This window comes from Giraffa tippelskirchi, chromosome 1 (assembly GCF_054371585.1).
Source record: "Giraffa tippelskirchi isolate mGirTip1 chromosome 1, T2T-mGirTip1v1.2.pri, whole genome shotgun sequence".
NCBI lineage: Eukaryota > Metazoa > Chordata > Mammalia > Artiodactyla > Giraffidae > Giraffa > Giraffa tippelskirchi.
The window spans coordinates 191,466,412-191,489,390 of NC_137275.1; the positions used below are offsets into that span (position 1 = coordinate 191,466,412).

Below are 22,979 nucleotides of genomic sequence, written 5' to 3' on the forward strand. Positions count from 1 at the left end.
CTGCCTCTCCACCCTGCTGCCTGAGAGGGGCTGAGGTGCAGAGGGCTGGCCTAGCGGCTGTTTGTCTGGGTGGAGCCTGTCGTCACACTGCTTATTCGCCTCCGGCGGGCCCCTCTGTGCCTTCCTGAACTTCTGTGTTCACTGTCACCACGCTGCTGGTTCCAGCCCCTCTGCTTTGCCCCAGGGCCCTGCTGCCCTGTGCTCTGTTCCTAGAGGAAGCCGGAGTCAGCCGAGGCCACTGACCCACCACTGGAGCCATGGTAGGGCCAAATGGCACCCTGGTCAGGTCAGTTCGGCTGGTCAGCCCCACCGGCTACATCCAGACTGAGCTCGTGAACCTGGCTTGGGGCAGGGGGGCAAAATTGGGCATGTGTGGGGCTGAGGGGTGGCCACAGGGAAGACTTCAAATTGGACTCGAGGCTCTGAGAAGCTGCTGGGGTGCTAGGGAAGGGATAGAAGAGGAAGGCCTGGGTTGTGCTCCTGTGTCTTTACTCAGTTGCTGTGTGAGCTTGGGGAGGTTACTGCACCTCTCTGGGCCTCAGTTTCTGCTCCTGAAAAATGAGTGTTGATATCATCCATCTGGTGGTATCACTGTAAGGCCTAAAAAGGTATGACATGTGGAGGAACCCAGGCACACAGCAGAGGTCCCTCAAATGGGAATCCATTTCCCAGGGCTCCCTGCTTGGCCTCCAGGCCAGAAAAGGCTGCCATAGAGTCTCTCAGAGGTGCCCCTTCCTGCAGGAGAAGACTGGTGGGAAAGCTGAAGGCCAGTTTCCTTCCTTCCTGGGCCACCGGGCCAGCTCATGCATCCCCTCCCCCACTGTCCTACTTAGCCCAGTGCACCTTGTACTACTGGGTCCTTCAGAGGGGTCACCACACAGGAGCAGGAACCCAAATACTGTTTTCTCCAGCTGCACCCCTGATCTCATCCCCCTGCTTCTCCTAAGAGTGCTGAGTTTTCTGCATGATCTGCCCAATCCCCCAACCGCCCCCCTCAGCCATGAGCTGATCAAGGAAAATGGTAGCAGGAAGCCCCCACATGGCCGCTTGGCTTCAGAACTTCTGACATGTGTTTAGGCTTCCCAGGGGCACAGAGGGGTGACGAGGGCAAACCCAAAGCCTGGCTCAGCTCCGTGGCCTCAGCCTCCCATCTCTACAATGTCAGGGCAGTGGATGGATGGGGGTCAGGCAGCCTGAGACCACTCACTGGAGGTGACGCAACTTTTGTCCTATCACATAGGTCCACGGGTACAAGGGGGTCAAATTCCAAAACTGGGCGAGGACCTATGGATGTTGCCCGGAGATGTACTTTCAGCCCACGTCCGTGGAGGAGATCAGAGAGGTGAGTATCTTGTCTCAGAACAGCACCCGATGGTCCTGCCACTGGACCTCCAGTTCCATCCGGATCAGGAATGTGGGTCAGAAATGCCCCCAGAGAGGAGGCAGAGAGGAGGCTGAGAGGAGGACTTCCCGGCTAAGACCCTCATCCCCACCCCAGAATTGCTAGCCAGGCAACAGCACCGTGAGGTTGGCTCCAACTGAACTCTACTGTCACCTGACCACCTGGGGTGTCCACCAGTGACTGTCCGATTGTTATTTCTGGCTCAGGTCTCTTCTCTGAGCTGCAAATTGGCATATGACTTCTTTCATCAGAGACAACAAACTTTGATGCCCCGAAGGATGTTTTTGATGTTTGTCTGCTTTCAACCTATTCTATTGTGGTCTTCCTAACTCTGTACCAACCATCTGGTTGCTCAAACTAGAAGCCAGGAAGTAGGTCACTGTCCCTTCTTTACCCTTATCTGACTTCAGTAAGTCCTGGCTTGGAAGTTTCTAGAACCCACCTCCTTCTCTCCAGCACTGTTGTCACTAAGCCCAGGCCACCACCCCTTCCCCACTTGCCAAGACCTGAAATGGCCTCATCCCTGATCTCTGTCTGACTCTTTGTGACCCCGTGGACTGTAGCCCACTAGGCTCCTCTCTCCAGGGGATTTTCCAGACAAGAATACTGGAGTGGGTTGCCATGTCCTTCTCCAGGGGATCTTCCTGACCCAGGGATCGAACCCGCATCTCCTGCTCTGGCAGGCAGATTCTTTACTTTAGATCATAGGACAGACCAAGCTTTTTCCTACCTCTGATTCTTAGCCCTTGCTGTTCCCACTACCTGAGATGCCTGTCCCTTCACTTTTCACGGGACCAACTCCTTTGCATCCTTTAGCACTCAGGGTAAATCACCTCCTCAGAGACTTCCAGACCAGTTCATCTGAGGATGTCCCCATTACTGCATCTCAGCTCCTTGCTTATTTCTTTCACTGCATTCAAGACCTGCAGTTATTTCATTGACATAAACTTTTTCATGCTTTTTTTCTCTCCCTCATAAGGATGTAAGGCCACGTTTTTCCTGTTTTCCATTGCATCCTTAGCACACCTAGCCCTTTGTCAGGCACACAGGAAGCACTTAATGAATATGTGTTGAATGAATGAATGAGTGAATGAATGAATGAATGGACAAGACCCAACCTTTGCTCTTGAAAGGCTTACCCCTAAGACAGTTTGCATAGGACTAACCCAGAGGATGCAGGTGTTTGACTAGTATTAGCAGAGCACAAAGAGGGGGGAGAGTCATGTGTTTGTGAGCCTGTGCATGCGTGTGTGTGAGGGCACTCAGAGGAGAGTGGTGGGAATGACATGGTCACCACTGGTGATCAGCACCACCTACTTCATATCTGTGGTCTCACCTGTCCCCATCCATACCTGTGAGGTAGTGATTATTAGCCCTTTTAACAGACGGGCAAACTGAGGCTCAGAGAGGCTTTGGAATTTCCCCTTGTTATTAAATAGCAAGTATCAGAGCCAGATTTTAAACCTGGATTCGAAGCCCCCAATTTCTCAAGCAGAAGAATGAAGAAAACTGATCACTGAGTCAGCCCAGAGGATGAATAGGAGCTCAAAAGGGAGCTGAGGTAGGGCAGTGGGAGATGAGGGGAGGACAGGTGGAGAATGATCAGAGTCTTCAGTGGCTGTGGAGGGGAGTGGTGCTTGCGGAGCAGAGAGGGCAGAAGAGGAAGGCTAGGAGGTGGAGTGGCTTTGAATGGATCCGAGGGCCTTGAATGCCGAGAAAACAGGCTTCAGGCTGAGCTGAGAGCTGATGTCCTGCGTGCAAAGTTTGTTCCGAGCCGTGCTGGCCTGCACCCCGCTCACCTCCTGGCCCTTCTCTCTGGCTCTTTCCCAGAGTGGCCTGCACGGCGGCCTCCAGCCAGGCAGCGCCTAGGAGACTGGGGGGTGCAACGCCTGGGTGGCCCGGCTGCCTCGCAGAGAAAGGCCTGGGCTAAGGCTGACGCAGGTGCTGCCTCCACAGGTGCTGGCCCTGGCCAGGCAGCAGAACAAGCGGGTGAAGGTGGTGGGCGGTGGCCACTCACCCTCGGACATCGCCTGCACCGACGGCTTCATGATCCACATGGGCAAGATGAACCGCATCCTCAAGGTATTCAGAGCTCTGGGCTCCCTGCCTCTGCTGCACCCCATGCCACTTCTCCATCCCAGACTCCGAGGTGGAGGTGGAGGCTCCTTTTCCCTCATGCCTCATCCCCTCCTGGCCTCTGAGTCCCAAAGTGACCCCCCTCAATTCCTGGTCCACCTGTGATCACCCTCAACCCCCACAGGGCCTGCCCTGGACTTCTTCAAGCCTCACGTCTCGTCTGTGTGCACCCTTGTGGCCACAGAGAGGATGTCCACAAGTCAGGTCCCCAAAGGTGGATTCATGACAAATCCAGGATTTGCACTTAACTTGTTCTGCATATAGGGAAACTGAATATCAGAGAGGGGAGGTGACTTGCCTAAGGTCACATGCTGACCAGCGGCAGAGCTGGCCGCAGACTCAGGAGTCTGACACCAGCCCTGTGCTGGGATACGTTAATTCAGGCATCTCACACCCTCCCCTCCCTGGCCCACAACCAGGAACTTGCCAGGGAGTGAGAGTGCAAGCACGTCAAGAGGGCTCTTGTTCTCACCTGACAGGGCCAGCTCCTCTGAGCTGTCATTTTTGCCCGGTACCCACCCCTCCAGCTCTGCTACCAGAGATTCTAGATTTCTCTGTACTATTTATTTCCTAATTTGCTCAGGCCAACCATCTCCACCCTGTAGAAAATGCTCTGGTCAAAACATCAGTCATGGCAGAAATTAACTCTGATCGCTAATTAGTGAGGACCGGGCTCTGGTAATTGATTTTGCCCAGGCTCTGTGCTCAGGGTCGGTGAAATGTGTGTTCTGGAGTCCAGATGTTGAATTCTTATCTCGGTTCCACTGCCGATGTTTGTGTGACCTTGGGTGAGTGACTTAGAGTCCCTGAACTTCAGTCTCCATGCTGTGAAATGGAGAGACTGCTCCTCCCCCCCCTTCCCCACCACCCCCGGGCAGCCATGGGGGGTCTCAGGGCATAGAACCACTCTCCCACATGGCTGAGGAGACCTGAGCGCCAGTCCCAGCCCTATGGTGACCTTGAGTAAACCTCTTCTCTTCCCTGCCCCTTATTTCTTTCCCCTGTGACTAGAAGGGTTGCACAGGACAGTCCCTGAGCCCCAGCACTCTAGGGCTTTGCCTGCACTCCCTTTTGGCTGCGGGAGGCAGCTTGGGCTGACTGTGGGCTGGGACAGACATGCTTGTACTCACAGCCTTGCGTGGCTGCAGGACGAGGGCTGGGTGACAGCCTAGCTCATCCTAGCTTGTGCCGTTCTCTTGCAGGTGGACACAGAGAAGAAGCAGGTGACTGTAGAGGCCGGCATCCTCCTGGCTGACCTGCACCCGCAGCTGGAGAAGCATGGCCTGGCTTTGTCCAAGTAAGAGCCACCTCGCCCATTCCCAGGGGGTTGCCAGTGATGACCATTGCTCCCCACCCTGGCCTCAGCCAGACACTCAAGGATCTGGCAGGGGTCAGAGAGGAGCATGTTTTAGGATGCACCTGTTTCTCTGGATCCCTGTCCTATCCCCATAGGGTACCCATCTCCCCATCCCCAGGTGTCCAGGGGCTATTATATGAGAATAGAAAGAAATTGTTGTTGTTTAGTTGCTAAGTCACGTCTGACTCTTTGCAAGCTAAACTGGGGCGAGATTCCCAGGCAAGAGATGGATCAGCTGTTCTGCTCTGAGGGGCCTCGCGCCACAACCCTGGGAGGCATTGTCCCACGAAGCCTAACTGGTCCCTGTGTCCCTCCTCCTAGTCTGGGAGCCGTGTCAGACGTGACTGCAGGTGGCGTCATCGGGTCTGGAACACACAACACGGGGATCAAGCATGGCATCCTGGCCACACAGGTGAGTTCACTTGCTTCGATGCTGACCACCAGGGAGAGGGGAGGATGGGTCAGAGCCCCTTCACCCTTGTCATCGAGGCTCCTGACAAGCAGGCATTCCAGGATGGTGTCAGCAGAGCTCTGTGGGGGCCTTGAACACACCTGGGTCTCTCTTCTGATGGAGACTCTGCAGGACCCTCCAGAAACATTGTCTCTCTGAACCTCATGAGTCCCCAGCAGACACAAGTGATGAAGGCACCCCCGTGTGTGTTGACACAGCCCTGCCTCTGGGGAGCTTCCTGGCCACCCTGGGGAAAAGGGCAAGCAGAGCAAAGGGTTCCATCCCCAGGGAAAGGTCTGAACTGGAAGCCAGGCAGGGCAAGGGGCCTTTCCAGTTTAGCAAGTCAGGGAGGAGCCAAGAAGGAGCCAAGCACATGGGCCTGGGATCGCACCTGACCTTCACCCAAAAGCTTTTAAGATTTTTTGATGTGGACTACTTTGCTTCCCTGGTGGCTCAGATGGTAAAGAGTCTACCTGCGGTGCAGGGGACAAGGGTTCGATCCCTAGGTCGGGAAGATCCCCTGGAGAAGGAAATGGCAACACACTCCAATATTCTTGCCTGGAAAATCCCATGGGTGGAGGAGCCTGGCAGGCTACAGTCCATGGGGTCGCAAAGAGTGGGACACGACTGAACGACTTCACTTTCTTTTCTTTCACTTCTTACAATCTTTATTGAATTTGTTACAATATTGCTTCTTTTTTATGTTTTGGCTTTTGGCTGTGAGGCTCCCCAACCAAGGATCAAACCCCCTACCCTCTACACTGGAAGGCAGAGTCTTAACCACTGGACTGCCAGGGAAGTTCTCACCCAAAAGTATTTCTTAAACTTCATGGGAATCCAGTATGGGGCACAGGTTTGGGACTCAGATGTGAGTCCAAAACCTGCCTCCCGCATGCCTTGGGTGTGCACATGTGTGCAGGTTGTTTAACTCATCTGGGCATCCCTGTCTTCAGCTGTTACCTCAACATAATCCTCCTCAACCTGTGGGGAGTTGGGGGTTAATGAGACAGTGTGTATGAGAGCCTGGGGGCCCCAAAGACAGTTCACGACACTTGCATTGGGAGCCACCCCTTCCACCTGCAATGGAGGAGTCCCTGGTTTGATTCCTGGGTCAGGAAGATCCCCTTGAGAAGGGATAAGCTATCAACTCCAGTATTCTTAGGCCTCCCTGGTGGCTCAGACACTAAAGAACCTGCCTGCAATGCAGGAGACCTGGGTTCAATCCCTGAGTTGGGAATATCCCCTAGAGGAGGGCATAGCAACCCACTCCAGTATTCTTACCTGGAGAATTCCATGGACAGAGGAGCCTGGTGGGCTACAGTCCATGGGGTCACAAAGAGTCTTTCTCTTTCACAAGGGACTTTCACTTTTACTTTCTTTCCCTTAGGAAGCCCAGGTGAGCAGGACAGGCCCTGGCACGTGGGGGTGAGAGCTCCTCTGTTTAATTCTACCCTTATGCTGATGGCAGGGAGCAAGGGGAAGACACTGGCATCTTTAATATCTACTGTCCCCCAGGCACTTAGCTGGGTGCTTCACCTACTCTCTCTGAGATGGTTATGACCCTCATTTCACAGATGAGGAAACAGAGAGGTTAAGTCACATCCAAGATCACACAGCTGGTGAGTCAGTGCCCGCCTTTAATATCACTGGACCCCGCTGCTGTGTTTCACTGGCCAGTGCTCAGCTCAGCCCCAGATCTCCAACAAAGTCTGGTGTGTGTTTTTTTTAATAAAAATCATCCTAACGCCCTCACTCTCACAGCAGGCCACTGTGCCCCATTTCTGCCAGTTTCTCTTCTCTGGTTTTGGTCACTGTTAATCAGAATTAGTTCAGCTTTATCTGTTCTCTCACCCTGGGCACCCCGCCGCCAACTGCACATGTCAAAAGCAATTTCTGTCCCAGTGAGCAGATAGCAGAGTGTGGAGAGGGACTTCAGCAGGCAATGAAAAAGGGTTCCTCTGGAAACAGGGGCCGAGGGCAAGGAGAGTGATGTTCATCACCTGTCTCCAACTGGGCGGCCCGCTCTGCAGAACCCAGAGATTCCCCATTTGGTAGGGCCAAGTAGGGGAATCTAGATCCTAAGGCAAGGGAGAGGTCCCCCAATGAGAAAATGGACTGGACTTGGCTGAGATGGTGCTCAGGAGGGCAATGAGCAGACAGCCTGCAAGGGACTCTGGTCCCCAGGGCTGCGTGTTGGGACAGCGAGGCCAGCTCCCCACCCCCAGATGCATGCACACCCTTTGCCTTTATGAGCCACTTCCAGCCAGGGCCTCGTGGCTCTTTGGAGCCGATCTCATCTTAGCTCTCTTCCAGGCAGAGGACAAGCTTGCTGAATCCTGACTTTGAAATCCACAGGATGAGCAAGGCAGCTGGGGGAGGGCAAGCCACTGGGGTGCCATGGAAATACCTGTGATGGGTGGGCACCCTCCCTGCTGAGGGCTGATGCCACCCAGACACAGCCCCCCTCACTCCATTTCTCCTTCTACCCTCCCCCAAGACTGAGGCTCCCTCGGGCTGTGATTGGAGACCTAGCTGGGAAAGTCCCTGGGGCCAGATACATGGTGGTCTTCTGGGAATTGGAGACACTTGGCCTCACTTGCAAGGACAAACAGGGAAGTGAGGGGTTTACCAGAAGCCTAGGGATCCTGAAACATGATTCTTCTCCCACTACCAGGTGGTGGCACTGACCCTGCTGATGGCCGACGGGACCATTCTTGAGTGTTCAGAGTCCAGCAACGCAGAAGTGTTCCAGGCTGCACGCGTGCACCTGGGCTGCCTCGGAGTCATCCTCACAGTCACACTGCAGTGTGTGCCCCAGTTCCACTTGCAGGAGACCACCTTCCCCTCAACCTTGAAAGAGGTACTCTCATTTGCCACTGCTTAGCCTCAGAAAAGAAATGGAGGACATTAATAAGTTATGCTCCTCTGAGCTCTGCAGGTCCCCAGAATGGGGCAGTGAGCTGACCTCACCAGCCCTTCCTTGACACCAGAATACTGTGGCAGTATCCCTTTGTGAGCAGGTCAGGAGAGTTCAGAGGAGCTGGGTGATGAGGGGCAGAAAGGATGGCTTCTGAATGATGGCAATGTTTTTTGAATGAATGGAAAAATGGATGATTGGATGGATGGATGGATACATGGATGGATGACTAGATGGACAGATGATTGGACGGATGGATGACTGGATGATGGACTGATGCATGGATGGATGGATAGCATGCAATAGACCAGAAATGCCTGGTAAGCATGGATCTATCCCTGGTAATTGCTAAGCTACAGGACTCAAATCTATGGTTCCAAGTTCCTCAGCATCTGAGCTCCTCCATAGTCACCTCACCATTCAATATGAGTAGACCCTCTGCACAGATGGAGTTGGTAGTGATGGGAACACTACTGGCCCACATAGTTATGGTGGAATTTGGGGTCAAACTGAATGCTGGCAGTACCACCCCCAAGCTGTGACCTTGAGTCAGCCATTGAACCTTGCTGAGCCCCAGTTTCCTCATCCAAAAACAGAGTAAAGCATGTTTGCCTTAAAGTATTGAACCTGAGCATTAAATCAGATAACACTTGTAAAGTATCTAGTTCAGTACTAAAATATGCTCCCCAGGGTACCTAGTCAGTGAAAAATGGAAAATACTGTTATCTAGCATCTGGTCTAAAAAATCCTTACCATTGGAATTTCTAATACATTGAACCTCACAGCAAAGGATTTAAATGCAGAAGGTCCTTTATGCAGAGGCATGGTGTTTGGTGGGGCTTCCCTGGTGGCTCAGCGGTAAAGTATCTGGCTGCAATGCAGGAGACACAGGAGATTCGGATTCAATCCTTGAGTTGGAAAGATCCCCTGGAAGAGGGTATGGCAACCCACCCCAGTATTCTTGCCTGGAGAATCCCATGGACAGAGGAGCCTGGTGGGCTACAGTCAGTGGGGTTGCAAAGAGTTGGACCCAACTGAAGCAACTGAGCTCACATGCACACATGGTGTTTGTGGAACTTTAGCCCCAGAACTCTCCATTGGTGGCTGAAAAAGTGATTCCAGGGATGCTTTTGGGCAGGGGGCCCCATTCCCTGAGATCTAATGCCTGATGATCTGAGGTGGAGCTGATGTAGTAATGACAGAAATAAAGTGCACAGTAAATGTAATGCACTTGAATCATCCTGAAACCATTAGCCCTGTCTCGGTCCGTGGAAAATTTGTCTTCCATGAGACCAATCCCTGGTGCCAAAAATGTTGGGAACTGCTGGTCCAGGGGATGCGGCACTGATTCCTAAAGCATCAATGCTGAGCACGCGTGGGCCAGTCTTGGCAAATGAGTTGCCTGATGCTTTGGCCCTAGAAAGGATTACAAGGACATTTTGTGGAATTGTTTGGCAGTGATAATGCATGGCTAAGCGAGGGAGCTCTAAGAGGGAAGAACCAGTCCACCTGGAGCCACCCTAGACTCTGAGCGACCTCAAGAGCCTGCTTCAACTAGCCATATCCCCAGGCCAGTGTTATGGGGCTGATCTAAGCTTCTTGTTCACTCCAAGCAGGCCCTAGCTTCAAATGTAGTCACATGCCAAGGATGAGGGCTTCCACACATTGCATTTTAGGTCGATGCAATTCAGTGCAAAGCAGAGGTCAACACTCCCCTCAGCGATTGACCATGTGAGTGGATGTGGTCACCCACAGAGAGAGGGCTTGGGTGAGGAGAGAAGGGAGCCTTAGTGTCCCTTAGTGAAGGGAGCTTTAGTGTCCAGGACAGAGCAGCCAGCCAAGTCCAATGCTGTGAGGAGTTGGGGAGCAACACCATGGTCTGGTCATCAGGAGATCACTGCTGACCTCAGTGAGCATGGTGTCAATGGAGTGGCAGGCAGGTTAAGGGGTCGGCATCTCAGGCAGAGAAGGGAGATGGGCAGAGATCACCTTCAACCAGAAAGGGACCACCTTCTAGCCTCTCACTTAGGTCAGAACTTGTTCATTTTTAAGCTGAATAATTTGACCCAGAGATAAAGAGATTGCTTATTCTTTTGCCAGTAGGATTGGCCCCTGGGCTCCTACCAGGGCATTAGAACCGAGTGGACAGACAGACTCCACCCTCTTTCTGCTCCTCCTTTGACCTGGCAGAGATGGACTAACCTAAGGCCTGGTTCTTGGAGTCTTATCTCAGGCTGTCCCCCAAAACACACACACACACAATCACACAGCAATAAATGCTCAGTGAGTATTTAGAGGGCCTCTGGGGAGGCAGGCAACCCCAAGCCTGATTGTGCAGCTCCCTCTATGTGACCTGGACCAAGCCCTTCAAACTTTTGGAGTCTTTTTATTTTTAAAATTATTTATTTGTCTACGTCAGGTCTCAGTTGCAGCATGTGGGATCTAGTTCCCTGACCAGGGATTGAAACCAAGTCCCCTGCATTGGGAGTGTGGAGTCTTAGCCACTGGACCACCAGGGAAGTCCTTTCTTTGCCGTTTTAAAAGTAGGGTCAGACTAGAAGAACCCTGAGGTCTTTTGCAGCACTGATGTTACATAAACCAGTGCAGCACTTGGATACAAAACTGTGCCCCGCCTCATTGCCCCACCCTGGAGACAGAGGGTCCTTCTCTCCCCTGGAGCATCTGGGGATGTTCTTGGGTCTTATCCCTGGGGAGGGGCATGAATCCTCGTGTGGAGTCCCCCATCATTCCCCTGCGGCCCCAGCCCATCCCTCTAGGGCTCACAAGGCTGGATGCTGCTCCTCCCCCTCTTCTGTGAGTCAGCAGATCCTCTGTGGATTCTCTCCCTCCCCTCTGCGCAGCTCTGGCTGCTCTTCCGCCCGGAGCTGCATGGGTCTCTACCAGGCCCATCATCAGTGTCCATCACACCTGTGGACAAGCCTTCCCTGCCCAGTCTCTGGCCACAGACAAGGACTGCGCAGAGGGTGGGTGGCATTTACAACACTATGATTTCCTTCCAGGGGCGTGCGCTGTCTGTGGCCCTGCATTCAATTCTCTTTTACCCTCTCCGCTCAGAGCAGCCTTTAAAGGGCCCCTGAAAGGGGCTGGGAATGCTTGCGAGGAAGAGTAAGAAGCAAGTGGGAAGCCGAGTCCCAGGCTACTCCCCTCGGAGGAGAGCAGTCCAGAGAGGAAGGAAAGAGGACCGATCAGAAAACTGTCACTGGAGCAGCTTCTCCTCACTCTTGCTCCCCCTGAATGTTTTCCTTCCGAAAAGAAAAATGATGAGACCTCATTTCCAGGAGCAGGCAGGTGCCTGCGAACCAACGTGTGCTTACTCACTTAGTCGTGTCCGACTCTTTGCAACCCCATGGACTGTAACCCACCAGGCTCCTCTGTCCTTGGGTTTCCCAGGCAAGAATATTGGAGTGGGTTGCCATTCGCTTCTCCAGGGGATCTTCCCTACCCAGGGATCGAACCCGGGTCTCCCGCATTGAGAGCAGATTTACTGTCTGAGCCACAAGGAAGAATTTATTAAACACCCACCCCTCTCTGAGGTTTTGCCTGCTCGTGCTGGGTGTGGTCCATCTCAGATGCAGCTCCCTGCTTCCCAGGTCTGATTCTCTTATCTGCACCTCAACATAGCTTCTGAAGGCTGCTCAAAGCCATCTGAGGGGAAGGGAGAGTTGGAATCAGTGCTTCTGGGCAGAGGGGCCAAGAAAGGGGTGGCCTCTCTGGCTTCTTATGACAAGGTCTCAGCATTCCCAACTTTCTACAGTCTAACTGGTATGAAATCACAGTCAGCGAGAAGACTGGAGGATTTTGGAAATAGCTGTCAACCTTTTTCCTTTATGCCACGCAAACCATAATAAGTTGTGAGAAGTATAGCCGGCTGCCTGCATCACCGCCTCCCCCAGTGCCATGGGAAGCAGGGTTGGTCCCTGGGACACACCAACCTTGTCAGCAGCATCCCAATGCCCGCCACCCTCTTGGGTGGCCGGCCACTGACGACTGGGTAACCCCCAACCAGGGGACAGGGAGCCCTCAGCTTCTGCTCACAGGCCTGGTAATCAGTTCTCATGAGTCAGTTCAGTAGTGGTGCTAATTTTGGAGGGGATGGAACCCTCTAGAACCCTTCCTGCCAAAGACATGCCAAGGAAGACATCCTCTGGGGCCCACCTCCTTCGATGGTGCTCCCAGGAACCACCAGTCAGACGGAGGAAACGTGATCCTGGAGACCCTCCTCCCCCAGATAGGATTGTTCGTAGGCCCTGAAGAGAGTCACAGTGAGATCAGCCCAGGGCAGGGGGCTGCATCCTTCAGTGGTCACACAATGCTCAGTTAGGGACCACAGAGGGCACAGAGCTGGAGTCTGCATGCTACCTGCCTCGAGGAGCTTAGAGTTTAGCATGGGGGGGAAAGATATGCCTTGTCCCTCTAAATCAGGGAGGAAAAGAAATGACAGATGCCAGGAGAGAGGCACAAAGTGTGATGTGAAAGTGGCTCTCATTACTCCATTCTGGGTGGGAACCTGGGCACCCAGAAAGGGGCATCACCATTACTTTTACTGCTAAGAGTCTGGGCAACCTAGGATGGCCCTGGAGGCTGGGACAGGAGAGAAGAGGGGATTTTCTGCTCTCTCAGTCCCATCCTCCAGGCAGAGCTCCAGACCATGTTCCCTATTCTCCCAGGAGAAAGGGTTCTGCCCAGAGGTGATGGGCCATGGGTCCATCACCCAGTCAGGATGGAAGTGATAGTGACAGGGACCTGGTGTTTCTTCCTGAACTTTTCATGGATCTACAGCCCAGCAGAAGAGGGCCTCCTCTTCAAATAAGGAATCATAGGGCCCTTTATTTTCTTGGACTCCAAAATCACTGTGGACAGTGACTGCAGCCATGAAATTAAAAGACACTTGCTCCTTAGAAGAAAATCTACGACAAACCTAGACAGCATATTAAAAAACAGAGACATCACTTTGTGGACAAAGGTCCATATAGTGTTTTCCCAGTAGTCGTGTACAGATGTGAGGGTTGAACCATAAAGAAGGCCAAAGAATTGCCTTTGTGCCAAAGAATTGATGCGGTCAAACTGTGGTGTTGGAGAAGACTCTTCAGAGTCCCTTGGACTGCAAGGAGATCAAACCAGCCAATCCTAAAGGAAATTAACCCTGAATATGCATTGGAAGAACTGATGCTGAAGCTGAAGCTCCAATAGTTTGGCAACCCGATGCGAAGCCGACTCATTAGAAAAGACTCTGATGCTGGGAAAGATTGAAGGCAGGAAGAAAAAGGGATGACAGAGGATGAGATGGTTGGGTGGTATCACTGACTCAATGGACATGAGTTTGAGCAAACTCCAGGAGATGGTGAAGGACAGGGAACCCCAGTGTGCTGCAGTCCCTGAGGTCCCAAAGAGTCGGATATTACTGAGCGACTGAACAACAACAACAAAGAACCCTGCAGCATTTACTGGGTCCAAATCCCTATGCCAGCAGCTCTAGGGTGAGGGTTTGGGAAACAGCCCACAGGGAAGATCTGGTTCACTACCTGCTTTTATAAATAAAGTTTTATTGACACACTGCAATGATCCTCATTAATGTATTGTCTGTGGCTGCTTTCATGCTACCACAGCAGAGGTGAGAAAACAGAGAGAGCAAGCCTAATATATTTACTATCTGGCCCTTAACAGAAAAAAATGTGCTGATATCTGCCCTCGAGGAGAAACCAAATGTGAATGAGATGCTTGATGAATTTCAGGACAGATGTATGCTTCAGTACCTGTAATATACTTCTGGGATGGATGTAATATAAATAAAAACCACTTAGAATGGAAGGAGACGGCATTGGTGGGGGTAGGGGTGGGGTTAAATTGAGCATCTGAATTACAGCACATCTGAATTCAGATCTGACCCTTTCCACGTGGTCACTTGAGGGCAGTGGCAACAGTACTGGACAGTGTGTGTGGAAGAAGTCTTCTTAGTGCTGAACTGTTTGGGCTCAGTTCCATTGGAAATGGAGTGCTGCTGGGGATTTTTGAGCTGTGTCTTGGGATGCTTCCCTGTAGATGTTGTCTGGAAAGATGAAAAATGGGGCAAATTATGAGGCTAGTGCAAAAGAGCCAGTGAGAGCTAAGAAGGGCCTGGGCTAAGCCACGTTAGCAGGAGCAGATTTTAGGGGAAGGCTAGAGAGATATGAGCAGAGATGCAATAGGGTGACCCACAGCCTGAGCTGACATGTGGCAGGGGAGGTTTGGGATGGCAGCCAGGTCACTGGAAGGCGACAATGGTCCGCCAATTCCTTTATCTCCTGGGCCCCATCAAGCATCAGTTAACAAGTCAGGAGTCCTCCCTGAAGTGATGACCAGGATCCAGAATTCTAAAATTCCACTGCTCCCAGGTGCTCCAAATTGAAGTTTTAGATGGGTTCATTCCTTGGTGTTTCACCTTGGTTTTCCCTTCCTTTCTGGTCAGATATGGAAATCACAGGTTGTTTTTGTTGTTATTCAGTCACTAAGTCATGTCCAACTCTTTGTGACCCCATGGACTACAGCACACCAGGCTTCCCTGTCTTTCACTATCTCCCAGAGTTTGCTCAACTTCATGTTCATTGAGTCAGTGATGCCATCCAACCATTTCATCCTCTGCTGCCCCCTTCTCCTTTTGCCTTCAATCTTTCCCAGCAACAGAGTCTTTCCAATGAGTCAATTCTTGGCATCAAGTGCCAAAGTATTGGAACTTCAGCTTCAGCATCAGTCCTTCCAATGAGTATTCATGGTTGATTCCCTTTCAGATTGACTGGTTTGATCTTCTTGCTGTGTTTACAGCTTGTAAACTACTTTCACATCCATGACCTCCCTTGGTTCTCACAACAGTCCTGGAAGGAAAGAAGGAAGGAAGGAAGAAAGAAAAGAAGGACAGAAAGCTATTTCTGTCTTGGTTCTACAGATGAAGAGATGCTGCTTCATGAGACTCACAGCTGGGAACCTGGTGGGGAATAGGGCTGGATCCTCAGATGTATGCCAGGATTGCTCACATTCAGAACCTAAACTCTCCACTGGGTACATGCCACAAGGCAGGCACTCTACTCATGAGCTTCATCATAGTTATCTCATTTAATTTGCACAACTGCCCATGTGTTGTTTTTGGGGGGTGGGAAACCAAGGCTCCGGGGATATGGATCCGGCAAAGTTGTGCAGCTGGCAAGTCGCCAGGCCAGGGCTTGAATCCAGAACTTACTCCAAAACCAGCACTCTCCCTCTCCCTCCCAGCTGCCTGTCAAACCCCAAATCTGCATCTCCTTTGGCTCAGAATTTGTCATGTGTCAGCCTGATGGGTGTCAGGGAGACATGATTTGCTCTGTGACATCTTAACGTGTACGGATGAGCCATTCAGAGCCAGACACTCCTGTTAATTTTATTAAAGCCCACTGCAGTGTCAGGGGTTGTGGGAATAAGAGATGATGACAGTGATGCCGGCAATGACAATGTAAGAGTAATAGTAGTAGCAGCAGCTTACACCTGTATGGAGCTTACCGTGCTCATGACACCGTATTAAGGGCTTTCTAGGCATTAGTGTGTTTAATCTTCATAACAATCCTGACATAGATACTGTTGTTAATCCTATTTTGCAGATGAGGAAATTGAGGCACTTGTCCAAACTTATACAGCCAGTCATTGTTCAAGTCAGGATAAACGAGAACTCATTTTTATCCTCTGCATAATTCAATGAAGTCAACCTATAAGTGGATCATTTTAATGTCCGTGGCATGCATGTGCTCAGTCATGTCCAATTTGTTGTGATTCCATGGATGGTAGCCCACCAGGCCCCTCTGTCCATGGGATTCTCCAGGCAAGCATACTGGAGTGGGTTGCCATTCCCTTCTCTAGGGGATCTTCCCAACCCGGGGATCGAAAATGTGTCTCTTGCATCTCCTGCATTGGCGGTGGATTCCTTACCACTTAATGTCCAGCATCTTATAAGACACATCCCATGCTCTTTGGCAATGTTAGGACAATTTGGGATATTTTCTTTTGATGGGGGGCCCTGACTTCCAGCATCCCCACCATCATCCTGTGACCCACACAATCTCTGCTCCTTTCTCAGGTTCTTGACAACCTGGATAGTCACCTGAAGAAATCCGAATACTTCCGCTTTCTCTGGTTCCCACACAGCGAGAACGTCAGTGTAATCTACCAGGACCACACCAACAAGGTAGCCGTGGGCATCTTCCCCATCCCCCCCACTGCCCAGCTCCCAGGGCACCTAACACCTGTTACCATCCTGATGATTGGTGAGAAGTGAGAGGAAAAGCAAAGGGTGAGCATCCCTGAGCATGAGGAGAGGAGCAGTAAATGCCAGAGGGTGGAAGGAAGAGGGAAGGTGGTCCCAGTAAGGGTCCATGAGTCTGTGAGGAGGGATACAGGGGTCAAGGGACAATCCAGATGTGGGAAGCAGAGATGGAGGTGTGGGCAGGACTGGCTAATGAGTCGTAAGCAGTCAGGATAGACCTCAGAAGCCAGTTAGTGCATCCCACCTTCCCTCCAGCACCCCATCATTCCCAACCCCAGGGGAAGAAACCCATGGTTTTATCTCCCCACCACCATGTCCTTGGTAAACAGGCTGCTTCTCAGCAGAATAAAATAAAGCCATAAAATAACATAAAGGAAGGTGTTGACCAGACAAGTCAGGCAAAGGCCAGAACACCTACTATGTGTATGGGGCTGGCATGGGGTTCATAAATGGTGATTGCCGAACACCAGGCTCTTCAGCTCTGCAGAGAAGAGACATAGGCACTTCTTGGTCTTGAGCAAAATGATCACATAAGCATGAAACAGAAGGGGACAGGACATGCGGATCGGCAGTGCCACCAAGAATGAGGCTTTCAATGGTCCTAGCCAGCAGGTTGCCCCTCCCCCAGCACACACACACAGCCTCTCCTGGGACACTCAGCTCCAGCTCAGAACTGATCACAGACTCTGCTTCCCAGCCGCCCTCCTCTTCAGCCAACTGGTTCTGGGACTACGCTATTGGATTCTACTTACTGGAGTTCCTACTCTGGATCAGGTAGGAATACCACTGTATCTTTTCCCAGCACCTGCCTTCTACTGCTGGGGATGTGGTCCATCAGAAGATCAACATCCCACCTTCAGACTTGCAAACTGGGTCTGTCTGCACAGTCCAGAGCATTGAATTCCAACCCTGGGGAGCTTTTTTAAAAAATACCCATGCCCAGGCTGCACACCCTGGCTCATGGGTGATTGTCCAGTTTCTTACCTCCTTCTCAGCCTGAAGTCTGTGCTCAGGCTCAAGCACCAGACACAAAACTATGAGTGATGAGGAAGGCCTTATGGGTCCTTGAGCAGTGACACTATATTTAGCCAAGACATGGAATGGCATCTGGTAAAAACTTTTGAAATGTTTCATATACATAAATAATATAGGCAACACATATTTAAAGTATGTTGCTGTTGTTGTTGTTGTTCAGCCACTAAGTTGTGTCAGACTCTTTGAGACCCCCTGGACTGTAGGCCACCAGGCTCCTCTGTCCATATTTCCCAGGCAAGAATACAGGAGTGGGTTGCCATTTCCTGCTCTAGGAGATCTTCTTGACCCAGGGATCAAACCCACTTCTCTTGTATCACCTGCATTGACAGGCAGATCTTTACCACCTGGAAAGCCCTTATGGTGTATAGACATATTTAAACTTATTATCAAGTGTATCCATCTATTCTTTTATCTTGGAGACGTTGGTGTCTTATTAAAGACAGTGAGTCCAGCCTGGAGGCCATTGCTCCATCAGATGATGGATCGGGTGTGAGAGTGGAAAATGCCCAGCCAGACTTTTCTCCCCTTCCATCACAGCAGCCTGGCAGCTTTATGTGCCTATGTCTGTGGAGTCCAAGCCAGGAAGCATCCAAATAAATTGACCTCTAAATCACAGTGGCCACATCCCAGGCCGGGACGCATGCTCTGAGGGAGCTCCATGGCCTCTGAGTCCCGCCCACGTGGCTCTCACTTAGTGGCTTCTGGAAACCACATCCACTTGGCCTCGCCCCTGCAGCTCTGGGCCGCTCGCTGAGCCACGTGCCCAAGGACGCAACGGTGAAAGCTAAATAATGGGTTAGGTCTTGGTGATTTGGCTTCCCTGGTGGCTCAGTGGTAAAGAACCCGCCTGCCAATGCAGTAGATGCAGGTTCAATCCCTGGGTCAAGGAGACCCCTGGAGGAGGAAATGGCAGCCCCTTCCAGTATTCTTGCCTGGGAAATCCCATGGACAGAGGAGCCTGACGGGCTACAGTCCACAGGGTCACAGAGAGTCGGATGCGACTTAGGACGCATGCACTGTTGGTGAGAATGTAAACTGGTGCAGCCACTATGGAAAACAGTATGAGGTTTCTCAAAAAGTTAAAAATAGAATTTCCCTTATGACCCAGCAATTCCACCTCTGACTATATGCCAGAAAGAACTGAAAGCACAATTTCAAAGAGATATTTACACATTTGTGTTCACAACCAAAAAGTGAACATAACTATCCAACTGATGACTAAACAAAATGGGACATACAGCTATGCAATGGAAAACTATACAGCCTTTAAAAAGGAAGGAAATTCTGACACGGGCTACAATGTGAACGAATCTTGAAGACATGATGATAACTGAAATAAGTCAGACACATAAGAGGACAAATATTGAGTGATTCCACTTATATGAGGCAGCCAGAGTAGTCAAATTCATAGAGACGAGAAGTATGGAAGGCTGCCGGAGAAGAATGGAGGTTGCCGGAGAAGAATGGAGGTTGCCGGAGGCTGCAGGGAGGGAGAAATGGGGAGTTAATTTTTAGTGGAGACAGAGTTTCGATTTTGCAAGATTCTGGAGATCCACTGCTCAGTGATGTGAATATATTTAACACTACTGAACTGCACACTTAAACAATGGTTAAGAGGGTAAATTTTATATTAAGTGGTCTTTTCTTTTAAATCACAATTAAGATGAAACACTCTAACACTAAAAAACAACCTAGTCATTAAAGAGGGAGAGAAGAATAAAATGTAGGCTAAAATTTGTAACTGGAGCCCTGGGCAGCCACAAAGAGAGTGATGCAGGGGGATCTTCACGTTCCCTAGAGGGATTTCCAGGCTGCAGATTAGCACATGTGGCACAGGATAGGGAGAATGAAGCCCCAGTTTGTAAAGGACTCAATCCACTGCTCTCAACACAGCCGGTACTTACCCACCACTGGATAATTTGATGATCATGACCCCTCTGCCCTGTCCCCCAGCACCTTCCTGCCAGGCCTTGTGGGCTGGATCAATCGCTTTTTCTTCTGGCTCCTGTTCAACGGGAAGAAGGAAAACTGCAACCTCAGCTACAAGATCTTCACCTACGAGTGCCGCTTCAAGCAGCATGTCCAGGACTGGGCCATCCCCAGGTAAGGGCCAAGCGGGCCACTCTGTGGGTGGGTCAGCAAAATATAGCTCCCTTTGGGTCCTGCCCACAGCCCATGCACTGCCAACCAGGCTCCCATCCTACCTGTTATTTCTGGGGGAAATGGGAAGTTCTGAATCCCTGTCCAGTGTCCTTGCACCACTGTGCCTCTCGGGAAACCAGCCAGGGGATCCACTCCACTCTCCCCATTGGCCCCAATCCAGCCATGAGGCTGGGAGAGCAGGTTTAGACTTGAAACATAGGGCTTCGTGGCCAGCCTCGGGTTCTTCCGAAAGACTGTACCCTGTGTTCAGTCCCTCCGTTAGCAGAGCCCATCTGGCAGGCTGGGGGCCCATATTCTTCATGGGAAGGGACCTCCTTGAAATGGAGGCAGCTTCCTCTCTGAATTGCCCCTCTTTGTCTTTCTCCAGGAAAAGGGGGATCAGTGCTTAGGGCTTAGGGGATCCCTCTGTCACAGTGTTCAGGGGCTGGGGCCACCAGACTCTCAGGGCTGGACTATTAGAAAAAGTAGGAATCTTGGCATCAGAGTGGCTTGATCCTGTCTGAAGAAGAGGAGGCCAGGGCCTGGAACAGCTGTGGCCAGAGAAGAGACCTGAGGAGAGCCCCCTATTGGGTGGGGGTCCTCGGGGCTGGGGTGGGAGCAGGAGGTAGCTCTCTGCTTCCGTGAGAAGGACTTTAGGAGCAGGAGCCGTGAGGAAGGGGCTTCCTGGGGGCCGTGCTGAGCCTCATGGGACATCTCTGGAGGCCCCTTCTTCAGGTCTGGGTTCCATTCCTTCTCCCACCCCGGGCCGAGTGCAGAGAGAAGACCAAAGAGGCCCTGCTGGAGCTGAAGGCCATGCTGGAGGCGAACCCCAAGGTGGTGGCCCACTACCCCGTGGAGGTGCGCTTCACCCGTGGGGACGACATCCTGCTGAGCCCCTGCTTCCAGCGTGACAGCTGCTACATGAACATCATCATGTACAGGTGAATGGCTCGCTCGGGGCGGGGCGGGGCTGGGGAAGCAGGTAGTGAAGGGGGCGGGGCTGCGGAAGCAGGTCCCTCGGCTTCGAAGGGCCCCTCCCTCCTTCCCCAGCTTTCAAGGCCAGTTCAAATGCCACCTTCTCCAGGGAGACTTCCCTGGTCCTAGCAGCAGAAAATAGTCTTTCTCTCCTTCCAGTTCCAACAACTACCCTTTCTAGCTTGTACTGTGTTAATGTGGTCATTAATGTTAATTAATATGTAATATTATTGTTAATTAGAATTATTTTATTTATATATGGTAATTATGATTGTTAATGTTATTATTAATATGTACTATTAATTAATATGTAATATGTAATGGGCTCCCCTAGTGGTAAAGAATCCACCTGCCAATGCAAGAATCACAGGTTCGATTCCCTGGGTCCAGCAGATTCCCCTGGAGGAGAGCATGGCAACCCATTCCAGTATTCTTGCCTGGAAAGTTCCATGGACAGAGGAGCCTGGTGGGCTATAGCCTATGGGATCACAAAGAGTCAGACACAACTGAGGGACTGAGCATACAGGCAAATGTTAATATTAATGTTAATATGCAAAGCTACCCTTTGCAAAACTGATATTAAGGAGTGACAAGTTTATGCTGTGTCATGTGCTGCCCTAGGCAATGATTCTGAGAGCCTGGAACATTGGGTTGAGAAGGCCTGTGAGGCCAGGTTTCAGTTCAGCAGAAAAGAGAGTTATGCCTGGACGTGGTACCCATCTAACCAGCTCCACGGGGCCATAGGCAAACACCTTATGCTCATACTGTGTTATTATTTCCCGAGTTGGTTGGGCAATGACCTCCCGTATGAGGCTTATGGACACACACAGTTTAAGAAACTCATCTTTTCTAAAACTTCCTGCTTAAGACACATCTTTCTTCCTTCCCATCCACCACTAATAGTCCTTCCCTGACTTTGTAAAAGACAAACAGACCACCTCTCACCCAGCCTGAATCTGAATAAATCTATGCTTTATTTCTCCAGTCTGTAAAACACCCCCAAACTCAGGGGATCCCAAGGGACAATTTAAGAGAGCGCTGTCTTGGAGGGGAGTCCAGAAGCCAAAAAGAGGATTTCAGAAACCCACATCAAACGGGAGGCAGCTTATTTCACACAGGGACAAACTTAGGCCCCAGCTCAGTCCTCAAGCTGTCTGTCCGTTTTGTCCCTGCCTGTGAATGCAGATTCAGAAGCAAGAAAATTCCCCTGGGGGCTGTATCATAACATTTGAGTTTTTGCTAGTTCTGACTCTTCTCTGTCAGTAAGTCTGACTTTGCAGCAAGGACTGACCAACTAGGTTACATTGGCCATGATTTCCATACATCAAATGAGGTGATTCTGATAGAAATATTTTTATATCTATTTACTTATATTATAAAGATTTTATATATATATATATATCTTTTAAATAATCTTTACATTAAATTTTTTAATTTACATTTTAAACTATTTAGATTTAAAATTCAAATCTTTAAATAAGTGTATGTGCTGTGCTTAGTCACTCAGTCATGTCCAACTCTTTTGCAACCCTATGGACTACCAGGCTCCTCTGTTCATGGGATTTTCCCTCTGTTCATGGGATTTTCCAGGCAAGAATACTGGAGTGGGTTGCCATTTCCTCCTCCAGGGAATCTTCCCAACCCATGTCTCCTGCATCTCCTGCACTGGCAGGTGGATTCTTTACCACTAAGCCACCAGGGAGGCCTAAATACGTGTGTGTATATGTATATATATATACACACACACACAGAAGAAAAAAATGTATTGATTTAAATTATTCACACTCATACACAGGGGGTTGCAAAGAGTCAGACATGACTGAGTGACTGAACAACAACAAAAATACAGCAACTTTCAGTTGACAGTTAAATTTATGTAAGAGGTTGTAAACTTTTTCCAAATCCTTCTGAGCAAAAGCTGCAGGGTGCTGAGTCACTGCCATCCGTGCCCAGTGGACAAGGGCTGGGCAAGATGCCTGATAACCATGGGTGAAACCACACAAGACAAGAGCATAGCCTCCCCTCCTTCTGCCCCCTCCTCAGGCCCTACGGCAAGGACGTACCACGGCTGGACTACTGGCTGGCCTATGAGACCATCATGAAGAAGGTGGGAGGCAGGCCCCACTGGGCCAAGGTAGGACGCGTCTGTCGGAGCCTCACCATGGGTGGGAGCCGGGCAGCTACTGTGAGCCAGGGCTTCCACCAGAGGGCACCTCTCTTTCCTGTTGCCCTGCCTGCCCAGGGCTCCAACCTCGTGGGGAAACCGTGAGCTGAGCAAGT

General features: G+C 50.9%; 2 protein-coding genes across 17 annotated transcripts in view; one reads left to right on the plus strand and one right to left on the minus strand.

Annotated features, from left to right (window-relative positions):
* The first annotated feature begins 116 nt into the window (after positions 1-116).
* The window catches only part of LOC145516719 (L-gulonolactone oxidase), a 24,288-nt gene continuing 1,425 nt past the window's right edge, over positions 117-22,979 (plus strand). Inside the window, exons 1-11 of one of the 2 annotated variants that reach the window (XM_081518214.1) lie at positions 117-260; positions 1,241-1,342; positions 3,359-3,484; positions 4,741-4,835; positions 5,217-5,307; positions 8,021-8,206; positions 16,362-16,469; positions 17,245-17,321; positions 19,536-19,685; positions 20,501-20,665; positions 22,743-22,833. In XM_081518214.1, coding sequence (XP_081374340.1) covers positions 258-260; positions 1,241-1,342; positions 3,359-3,484; positions 4,741-4,835; positions 5,217-5,307; positions 8,021-8,206; positions 16,362-16,469; positions 17,245-17,321; positions 19,536-19,685; positions 20,501-20,665; positions 22,743-22,833 — 1,194 coding nt within the window. In that variant the 5' untranslated portion in view covers positions 117-257. Of the gene's footprint in view, positions 261-635; positions 1,343-3,358; positions 3,485-4,720; positions 4,836-5,216; positions 5,308-8,020; positions 8,207-16,361; positions 16,470-17,244; positions 17,322-19,535; positions 19,686-20,500; positions 20,666-22,742; positions 22,834-22,979 lie in introns of those variants that run through there. The other variant, XM_081518225.1, reaches the window with a different exon arrangement.
* LOC145516729 (uncharacterized) overlaps positions 15,664-22,979 on the minus strand; it is a 26,527-nt gene continuing 19,211 nt past the window's right edge. For 14 of the 15 annotated variants that reach the window (XM_081518252.1, XM_081518274.1, XM_081518263.1 and 11 more), the window contains 2 exons: positions 19,487-19,587; positions 18,826-19,062 (listed from right to left, as the gene is read on the minus strand). The gene's annotated coding sequence lies outside the window, so the exon portion shown is untranslated. Of the gene's footprint in view, positions 19,063-19,486; positions 19,588-22,979 lie in introns of all 15 variants that reach the window. The other variant, XM_081518308.1, reaches the window with a different exon arrangement.